General features: G+C 39.4%; 1 protein-coding gene across 1 annotated transcript in view; it reads left to right on the plus strand.

The window, feature by feature from the left end:
- The window catches only part of LOC134346985 (ADAMTS-like protein 1), a 546173-nt gene extending 535294 nt beyond the window's left edge, over positions 1–10879 (plus strand). The window contains exons 30-31 of the mRNA XM_063048923.1: positions 3117–3337; positions 7103–10879. Coding sequence (XP_062904993.1) covers positions 3117–3337; positions 7103–7209 — 328 coding nt within the window. The 3' untranslated portion in view covers positions 7210–10879. The remainder of the gene's footprint in view (positions 1–3116; positions 3338–7102) is intronic.
- The last annotated feature ends 288 nt before the right edge of the window (positions 10880–11167 follow it).

The following is an 11167-nucleotide window of genomic DNA, read 5'->3' on the forward strand; positions in this document are numbered from 1 at the left end:
TACGTAGAAGTCCCAACGAGAGAGCATGTGATACTGGATCAGCTATTAGGGAATGAGACAGGGCAGGTGACAGAAATATGTGCAGGGGAGCACTTTGCATACAATGACCACATTACTTTCAAAGTAAATGTGCAAAAAGATAGGACTGGTCGACAGGTTGAGATTCTAAATTGGAGAAAGGCCAATGTTGATGGTTTCAGAAATGGTCTGCCAAGAGTGGATTGGGACAGGCTGTTTACTGGCAAAGGTATACTTGGTAAGAGAGAAGCCTTCAAAAACGAAATGTTGAGAGTATAAATCTTGTATGTGCCTGTTATCTTGACAAGTGTAAGGAACTTCGGTTTTCAAGAGATATTGAGGTCCTGGTTAAGAGAAAAAAGGAGGTACATAACAGCTTTAGGCAAGCAGGAACAAATTAGGTGCTTATGGAGGATAAGAAATGCAAGAGAACACTTAAGAAAGAAATTAGGAAGGATAAAAGAAGACATGAAGTTGTTCTAGCAGACAAGGTGAAGGAGTATCCTAAGGGATTCTATATATATGTTAAGAACAAAAGGATTGGAAGACCAGAATGGTAATCTATGTGTGGGGACAAAATAGATGGGGGAGATCTTAAATGCATTCTTTGCATCTGTATTTACTCAGGGACAAATACAGAGTCTATAGAAGCAAGGCAAAGCATCATCACCTTCATGGACTCTGTACAGATTACAGAAGAGGAAGTATTTGCTACCCTGAGGCAAATCAGGGTGGATAAGTCCCCAGGGCCTGACAAGGTGTTCCCTCGGACCTTATGGAAGGCAAGTACATAAATTGCCAGGGTCCAAGCAGAGATATTTAAATAATCCTTAGTGACAGGGTAGGTATCAGAGGATTGGAGGATAGCCAATGTTCCATTGTTTAAAAAAAGCTCTAAACATAAACCAGGAAATTATAGGCCAGTGAGTCTGATATCAGCTGTGGGAAGGTATGCTAAGGGACCGGATATAGAAGTATTTGGATAGACATGGACTGATTAAGGATAATCAGCATGGAAGGTCCTGTCTAACTAAGCTTACAGGGTTTTTCAAGGAAGTTACCAGGAAAGTGGATGAAGGCAAGGCAGTAGATGTTGTCTATATGGTCCTTAGTAAAGTGTTTGACAAGGTCCCACATGGGAGGCTGGTCAAGATGGTTCAGTGGCTCAGCATTCAGGATGAGGTAGTAAATTGGATTAGTGGGAGAAGCCGGAGAGTGGTAGTAGAGGGTTGCCTCTCTGACTGGAGACCTGTGACTACTGATGTGCCACAGGGATTGGTGCTGGGTCCTTTGTTGTTTGTCATCTATATCAATGATCTGAATGAGAATGTGGTTAACTGAACCAGCAAATTTGCAGATGACACCAAGATTAAGGGTGTAGTGGACAGTGAGGAAGGCTATCATGGCTTGCAGAGTGATCTGCATCAGCTGGAAAAATGGGCTGAAAAATGGCAGATGGCACTTAATGCAGACAAGTATGAGGTTTTGCACTTTGGGAGGACCAACCAGGGTAGGTCTTACACAGTGAGCGGTAGGGCACTGAGGAGTGCAATAGAACAAAAGGATCTGGAAATACAGGTACAGAATTTGTTGAAAGTGGCATCACCGGTAGATAGGGTCATACAGAAAGCTTTCAGCACATGGGTTTTCATAAATCCAAGTACTGAGTACTGGAGATGGGCTGTTATGTTGAAGGTGTATAAGACGCTGGTGAGGCCTAATTTGGAATATTGTGTGCAGTTCTGGTCACCTACCTACAGGAAAGATGAAAACAAAATCGAAAGAGTACAGAGAGAATTTACAAGGATGTTGCTGGGTATGGAGGCCCCAGGTTACAAGGAAAAATTGAATAGTACAGGACTGTATTCTTCAGAAATTAGAGAACTGAGAAATTTGGTAGATGTGTACAAAGTTATGAGGGGTATAGATAGAGTAAATGCAAGCAGGCTTTTTCCACTGAGCTTGGGTGGGACTACAACCAGAGGCCATGGGTTAAGGATGAAAGGTGAAATTTTTATTGGGAACATAGGAGGAAACTTCTTCATTCAGAAAGTCATGAGAGTGAGAAATGGGCTGTCTTCACATATGGTGCATGTGAGCTCGATTTCAATGCTTAAGAGAAGTTTGGATAGGTACATGGATTGTAGGGGTATGGTGGGCTATGGTCCCGGTGCAGGTTGATGGGAGTAGGCAGTTTAAATGGTTCAGTATGGACTAGATGGGCAAAGGGGCCTGTTCTGTGCTGTACTCCTCTATGACTCTATACAGGCCAGCCGTTTCAACCCTCTCCCACCTTCCTCTCATCGTCATCTAACAGCACTGTAAACAAGTTCTTGTCTTACTTCAATTTCACTATGAACATATAATGGTGACTACACAGCAAAAATAAAATTGCATTGGCTGTAATGCATTTGATGTGCCTTGAGATGATGAAAGAGGCTTCTTTTTTATTAGCTTTCCTAATTTATTCCCCTGTGATTACCCATGAATGAATTTTCAAAGTAATTCCTTGAGTTACATTCTTGTAGTATTTCATCATGATAAAAGGATATCTAAATGAAAGCATTTTTATAAAGTGCCCTTGGGTCCTTTAATGCTGGAGTAGACGGATTTGGCATATTCTTTTTAAAATATATTCAGCATCTAATATGTTGGTTTCAAGGGTTACATTGCCTTAAATCGATGCTGGGCATCCACAGTGCATCTTTATATTTAAAACCGCTCAAGAATTTAATCTGAAATTAAAGTAGCAAATTTTTACATGTGCCTGATAAGCCAATTACCAATTGAAATATTGGTACAATTTCTGATGAGGTCTCATCGAAGCTTCGTAATTTCAGTAGTATTGGGAAGGAGTCATTTGAATTTTGGGTCTGATTCTGGGAGCCTGTGTTTATCCAGTGCAGTCTCTCAGGATTGATGTCCTTTCTGCTTGCTGTGGAGGTGATTCAGTCAAGTTTCCAGCATCCCAGGGTACTATGCACAATTGGTTGTTGTTATCAGAGGCAGAGGTTGCTTGTTCTATGATGCAAAGAGCAGTAAATGCTAGTGTTGATTAACCTGTTAACATTCCCACTAATGGATTTTGTTGAACTTAGACCAGTCAGCAAACAAAACTGTACCTCAGATGTCTGCACAGTCCAGTGGCGGAGTAGTTCCTGGACGCCTTGTACGTCTTCCTGTGGGAATTATGGATTCCAGTCCAGGCGGGTCGAATGTGTGCATTTACGCACAAACAGGCAAGCAAGAGAGCAGCTCTGCTTGTGGAAGCAGAGGCCAGTGAACTGGCAGAGGTGTAACATCATCCCATGTGAAAAATGTGAGTCCGGAATCAGGAATAAGGAAATGTGTTCGTTATATTGTATACACTGCTGGCAAATTAGAAAGTGTTGGTCAAAATTGCTTTAAGGAGCAAGTTCAGACAATTGATTACTTAATGGGTGAGTTTGGCACCACAGACCTACCTTTTCAGAGAGTTCAGGCTTCTAACTGAGTTTAGAATTTTCTTCCTACAGAGAGAATGTTGGAGAGAGTGAAGAACAGAATTCACATGCCATTTATATGTGAACTTCACTCTGCTGCCTCCACCCTTAGCAATGTTACGGGTTAAAAAAATTGGAAAAATGTATGGCAATAAATTGACCAAATGCATAAAGACTTGACCCCCTCTCCACAGATGCTACCTGACTTATTGAGTTCTTCCAGCACTTTGTGTGTTGCGTTTAATGTGAAGATTTATATTTCATTTTGTCTGGTCACATTAATTTTCCTGTGTAGAACAAGATCCACAGTTTAGGAGTAAAGTATGATGAGCACAGTATCAAATTGGTTAAAAGAGAATACTTAAATAACTCTGCGTAAAGTACTTTACCAAGTCACAGAGATACAGTAGGGGCTCACAAGGGAAGACATTTTAGTATCTTGGGGTTTTGTGTGTGCTCACCTCATCCTAACAGTACAATAGGAATTTTGCTCCCTGCAGGGATCCTAACTTTGATAATTGATTAAATGAAAAGACAATGAGTTTAGCCAGAGACTGTGCTTAGTGATGTTAAACCTTTACTCACATAGTTTACACAAATTGGCAGCAGATGACAGATCTGACATAAGATGTCGTGGAACTCATCAACTCATAGCATGGCAAGATACAGGAGTAGATGGCCAGGCCAGATTGGGACCTGGCTGGATCTGAACTTAGGACCTTCTGCCTCAAAGTCTAGTGCTGATGCCACAACACCACCAGCTGGCACATGCATCTCGTGTACTCCATCTCAATATAAAACCACTAAGCAGATATTGGAAGTTTTAAAATTAACAGTTGAAATAGCTTGTCTACTCCAGATATATGGAATAACTAGATCAGGTCTCATTCAGTTTAGTTTCTCCAATGAAAAGCATTCTTTTTCTTCCTTGAATGCTTAGAATCCTGAATCCCAGAATTAAATGCCTCCATCAGTATTCTCCAGTTTAGCAATATCTTCTATAAACAGTGGATTACAGTATTTTATAGTGGAGTAAAGGGAATTACAGAGGCATGAGAGATGAGCTGGCCAAATGGACACTATCTGGGATGACATCAGAACAGCAATAGCTGGAGTTTCTGGGAGCAATTCAAAAGGCACAGGATAGATTAATCCCAAAGATAACAAAGTATTCTTGATGGCAAGATGGCATAACTCTGGCTGACAAAGCCAGTCAAAAATAGCATAAAAGGAAAAGAGGAAGCATATAATAGAGCAAAACATAGCGGGGCTAGAGGATTGGGAAAGTTTTAAAAACCAACAGAAGGCAACTAGAAAAGCTATAAGGAGAGAAAAGGTGAAATATGAAAATAAGCTAGGAATTGATATAAAAGATGATATAAAAAGTTCCTTCAGGTTAAGAAAGACTAAAAGAAAGGTGACAGTGGATATCGGATCAGTGGAAAAAGAAAGTGGAGAGGTAGTAATGGGGGACAAGTAAATGGCAGACAAACTCAGTATTTTGCATAAGTCACGTACAGTATACCAGAGTAAAGACACGTACAGTATGCCGGAGTATCGGGGGGCGGGGCAGATGTGAGTATAGTTGCTATTATTAAGGAGAAGGCACTTGGGAAGATGAAAGTTCTGAAGGTAGGTAAGTCACCTAGACCAGATGGACTACACCCAGCATTCTGAAAGGGGTAGCTGAAGAGATTGTGGGATGCATTAGTCATGATCTTTCAAGAATAACTAGATTCTGGAATGGTTCTAGAGGAATGGAAAATTGCAAATACCATTCCACTCTTTAAGATGGAACGAAGGCAGGAGAAAGGAAATTATAGGCCAGCTAGCCTGACTTCAGTAGTTGGAAAGACGTTGCCATCCATTATATAGTGTAGGGAAGTGTATGATCATACATTTTGGTAGAAGGAATAAAGGTGTGGACTACTTTCTAAACAGGGAGAAAATTCAAAAATCTATGATGTGAAGGGACTTGGGAGTTCTTGTGCAGGATTCCCTAAAGGTTAACTTCCAGGTTGAGTCAGTGGTAAGTAAAGCAAATGCAATGTTAGCATTCATTTCAAGAGAACTAGAATATAAAAGCAAAAATGCAATGCTGAGGATTTTAAGGCATTGGGCAGACCAGACCATACTTGCAGTACTGTGAGCAGTTTTCAGCTCCTTATCTAAGAAAAGATGTTCTGGCATTGGAGAGAGTTCAGAGTAGGTTCACAAGAATTATTCCAGGAACGAAAGGGTTAATGTATGAGGAGCATTTGATGGCTCTGGGTCTGTAATCGAAGGAGTTTAAAAGAATGAGGGTGATTCTTATTGAAACCTATCGAATATAGAAAGGCAAAGATAGAGTGGATGTAGAGAGGATGTTTCCTATTGTGGGTGAGTGAGTCTAGGACCAGAGTGCACAGTCTCAGAGTAGAAGGATGTACATTTGGAACAGAGATGAGGTGAAATTTCTTTAACCAGGGGATCATGAATCTATGGAAATCATTGCCACAGATAGCTATGGAGGCTAAGTTATTGGGTTTATTTAAAGCATATGTTGATAGGGCACTGAAGGTTATGCAGAAAAGGCAGGAGAACGGGGTTAAGAGGAATAATAATTCAGCCATTTTGGAATGGTGGAACAGATCTGATGGACTGAATGGCTAATTCTATTCCTATGTCTTATGGTCATATGTTCTAAAAGTGACAGACCCGGAATTCCAGACTATAAAATGAACTGTAGATTTTGTACAAATGTTTAAAGCAATTCAATTTGGAGAATTGACAACATAACCCAATTCTATGTTTAACACTCACCTACATACAGAAGACAAATCCTGTTATGTGAGCAGAACTGAAGAATTCCCAAACTGACCGCTGTTGCAGTCTTCTCAGTTCAAGCAATAATAACTATCCTCATGAGCAACACACAGAAAATGCTGGAGGAACACAGCAGATCAGGCAGCATTTATAGAGAGGGGTTGAACATGCTAGTCTCAGGTCCTTCAGAATTTTGTTAATAAATTCCTTTGCAATCCTTTCCTTCACAGAAAATAAGAAGTCGAACATTTGATACATCCTTTAAATCTGAGCAAATCTGGCGACCTTTTATTCAATATTTTCATTTAATTTGATCTATTACTCTTCCAATTTTTTTTTTCGAAGTTTTAGATTTGATTAGAAAGTCTTTTTTTTTGGTCGTACCCTCAGAATGGGCTGCCCAGTCCTTTTTTTTTGTATAGCGCAATGTTTTTTTTCTTCATTTAAAATTCAAAGTTTTTTCTTTCCTCTTTACGAACTGATAAGAGGAGAATTGCTGTTTTCTTCTTTTATTATACAAACATTTGTATATTATATACTAGCTTAACACTATGTATGGTTTTGATAATGTCTATCTCAATCTCAGTTTGTATTGTTATTGATATATATATTTGAGATAATTCTCCTCTTGTTTGTATTTATGTTCCTTTTAAATTAATAAAAAGATTAATAAAGCAATTTTGGAAACTCACTACAAATGATGTACCACTATTCTGCAAACTCAGTGATTTATCGTCATTTGTGGTGAGAAAGAGTGGTTGTAACTGTGCATAATTTATGGTTTCATTCCCTCACAGCGGAATGCAGAGACACAACCCGATACTGTGAAATGGTAAAGCGGCTAAGACTCTGTCTCCTACCTCAGTACAAACTACGTTGTTGTGAATCCTGCAGTGGGATCTGACGATGGCGCCACACTACAACTCATCTGAAACAATGAAGTGACGGGCAGAACAAACTTGAACTTGTCTCATTGTTTTGAAATTTCAGAAGTGCTGCTTGTGCTTTTATTTCTGAAGGACAGATGATCATTGGAGAGTGTGTCGGCATTTAAATAGACAAGAATCTGTCTGCTGCCAATACAGCTGTTACAGTTTATTTAGACATACTGTACATTCCTTTATTGCCTTTGTGCTTTGGAGGAGGGCTTTAGCCTTTTGAGTGAGTGCTTTTGTTGCACTGACAATGACGCTGGACAACAGCACCTGTATGACTTTGAGAAAGATATTGACCACCTTCCCTAATTTTCCTCTCAATGCCCAAGGAAAATGTATTAACATTCTGCTTTGGCTGTTTTGTAGGAATTTCTGCTCAGGCCTGTTGTGGAATTGTGCAAAGAAACCCAACTATATTATAGAAAGACACTGGCTAGGTACAAAGCTATGATAGGAGTAAATGGACCAAAAGATAACTTATGGTATTGAGCTGCATTGGGAAAGAAATCCAGCATTTTGGAGAGAAAGAGAGAGGGCAATGGCTTATTACTTTCTTTTTACACCTATCACAGATCTTAACAACTAATCAAATATTTCTTCACGGCAATTTTTGATCAAGGATCCCGATCCTCTTAGGGTTAGAGGTGAAATCTATCTTACTGGTGTAACATCAAACAGTACCACACAGGAACAGGCCCTTCGGCCCACAATGGTGTGCTGAACCAGCTAGAAAGCAAATCAAAAACACCCAAACACTAATCCCTCCTACCTACACCATGTCCATATCCCTCCATGTGCTTATCCAGACATCTCTTAAAAGCCTCTAATGTACCACCACACCAGGCAGCGATTCTAGGCATCCACCAGTCTCTGAGTAAAAATACTTACCCCTCACATCCCCCTTGAACCTACTCCCTCTCACCCTCAATGCATGCCCTCTGGTATTAGACATTTCGACCCTGGGAAACAGATACTTTCTGTCCACTCTATCTATGCCTCTCATGATTTTGGAAACCTCTATCAGATCTCCAGCGCTCCAGAGAAAAAAAAAACAAGTTTATCCAGCATCTTGTGATGGCACATGCCGTCTAAACCAGGCAACATCCTGGTAAACCTCTTCGGCATCATCTCCACCCTTCCTATAGTGGGGCGACCAGAACTGTATGCAATACTCCAGACATGAGAAATTCTGCAGATGCTGGAAATCTAAGCAACACACACAAAATGCTGGAGGAACTCAGCAGACCAGACAGCATCTGTGGAAAAGGATAAACTCTTCCCCCGGCATTTTGAGTGTGTTGCAATACTCTAGATGTGGCCTAACCAGAGTTCTATGAAGTTGTAACATAACTTCTTGACTCTTGAACTTAATCCCCGACTAATAAAAGCAAGCATTCCATAAGCCTTCTTACCACCCTATCGACTTGCGTATCCACTTTCAAGGAGCTTGGATTCCAATACACTGAACTATGCAACAGTGAAAGCAGGTCAAACTTATGGAAAAATCCAAAATTTCAGAATAGCACATATAAACTCAAAGGAATATTGGCAAAATGTTGTGAAAACTAAACATTCAATGATTAAAAGGCAAGTGGGAGGAACAGAGAGTGCAGGAAGTATCAACATCTGTCCCTCCACCTGAAGAACATGTGGCATGCCTCAGCAGTCAATGGGAAATTTGAAAAACATTTTGACAATAAATTGCGTTCCACCCAGAGTTTTAACAAAATAGCCCTGCCATCACTGATTAAGTTCAAATGACCTCATTGAATTAATTTCCCTCTTTTTTCCCATCTTTTCTGTTTTGATTTCAATACTCTACATTAGAAATTGAGAAGGACTGTTGTAGCACCTGACTTTGTTTTGCCCTAGTCAGTTATATTAAAATGCCTGCACTTATTTATCTGAACCAATCTCTTGTCCTGGTGGTCTGCCTTGATCATTTTGCCTCCAGTTTCTTCTTTTCATTGCCTGACCATTTCCCAGCCAACCAAGACTGCAGGCAAAATGGCATTAGAGGCTCTGAGACAGCTCACTACAACCTGCAGCTGAGCCACAACTTCAGTTTCAGTATTGCACAACTTGCCTCACAATTCAGAGCACCAATGTACATGTACTTCAGCATATGTTCAAAACTGAAAATAAATGAAACCTTCCTGCCCCCCCCAAACAAACGTACTCTGGGGAAAACAGTGGAAAATTCTGAATTATACATCAGCTTCTAAATAGCTGGATTTTTAATACACTTTATGATGAAAATATATTTGCATATTCTTGTCAACACAGATCTCCCCAAGCCACAAATTGTTCCAACTAAAAATCGGTGCTAATATTTACATTGGCATAAGAGTGGCCCAGGAAAGTTGTCCTTGATTCTCTACAAGGAAGTCTTCTATTTTCACTCATCACTTAGTGGCAGAATAGGAACTCAATATTGTGAAAGCATCACTTCATTGAGAAGTGAAATGCATCACATTATTATCATATCTGTCCTCATTGAGATAGGTTTACAGTCTTTATACATGATCAAATGTCTCAACTAATACCACAAGCTGGATGAATGGTTTCTGACTCTGTGTTATGCTCTTTTCCTTCTTGAAAAATATAGGCACTTTGAAACGTTTTAAAAACAGTGCCCTTTATTGGATCAGTGTAATTCACAAGCAGATTTACAATTATTGTGAATGAAAAGCTCATTTCAGCATCACTTTCATGTGTCCAAGATTAGAATATCAGTTGTACAACTTGTTAAAAATACTGCTTCTTACAATCATGTGCCCGGCCAGTTACTGTGGTGTGTATAGCAATTATCATCATCCCTTTCCACACTTGGAAGAGCAGCTCTTATTTCAGCTATGTGCGTGTCTGTCGTCTAAGCTAGCTAGCTGTTTAAATGTATGTATAATTTAAAATCAGACCTTTGTAAAATAAGCTTTGTACCTATTTATTAGAAAGTCTTGTTGACAATGTGCAATATGCTTTAACTCTGTTACTTTGTCCAGAAAGTGCTACTTTTGTGGAACTTTTGTTTTTTTATTACCAAAGCCTTTTCTGTTACTTGCTGGAAAATTTGAATTTTTCATTTTAATAGCACTTCCAATGAGTACATTTGTAGTCTTTGTTTAATGTTTCACTGCTGAAGTTTCATATGTAATATATTCTCAATTTATTAGGCTGTTATTTTTCTAACTTCTTTCCTATTGATAACTGGTTTGCCAGACTTGTTATGTGCATAATCCCATGTTTTCTCTAGGGCAAATATTTACTCATCAGAAACAGTATACCGAGAGAACATTACTTGGTATGATGGAAGAATTTGTTCATTTGATTAAATGATATTGGATTTCATTGGAGCAGGTATTACTCCATGACCAACTTCAGAGGAAACATGGATTAGGTATCTCATTGATAATGGTTTATGTTCCTAAGTTCAAATATGGGTCACAGGTGCCGTTACAGCTTCCAGATCAGTTGACTGAATTCCTTGTGAATGTACTTTAGTTTTATCCTGTGACAAGGACCCAGTGACACTTCTCTAATGTCAGTGTTGCTGGATAAAGTCTGAGATTGCATACAAGAAGCCTATTTATGTTTTTTTTGTACTAAGCCTACTTGAGATCAAATCTATTAAATGTACAATGTTTCATTCTGTGCTTTTCCTAATACTAAAAATGCACATTTAATCAGCTTTAAATTAATTGTTCAAAGTAAAATAAATGCACTCTATATCCACAAAAAAAAACAAAGAACAGCTGAGCTAGGGTTGAGTCTGAAGTTAAAATGTTTAGTATTTCAACCCTGGACCCTAACCTGCATAAGGGAGTGGGAAAAGAGGCTGGGAACCAGATTGCTGGCAAGGAGGCAAGTTGGAAAATTACATAGTATTTTGAAGCTGGTAGCATCAGGCATACTCTGTTTTGCAGGCTA

Source organism: Mobula hypostoma, chromosome 5 (genome assembly GCF_963921235.1).
Source record: "Mobula hypostoma chromosome 5, sMobHyp1.1, whole genome shotgun sequence".
Classification (NCBI taxonomy): domain Eukaryota; kingdom Metazoa; phylum Chordata; class Chondrichthyes; order Myliobatiformes; family Myliobatidae; genus Mobula; species Mobula hypostoma.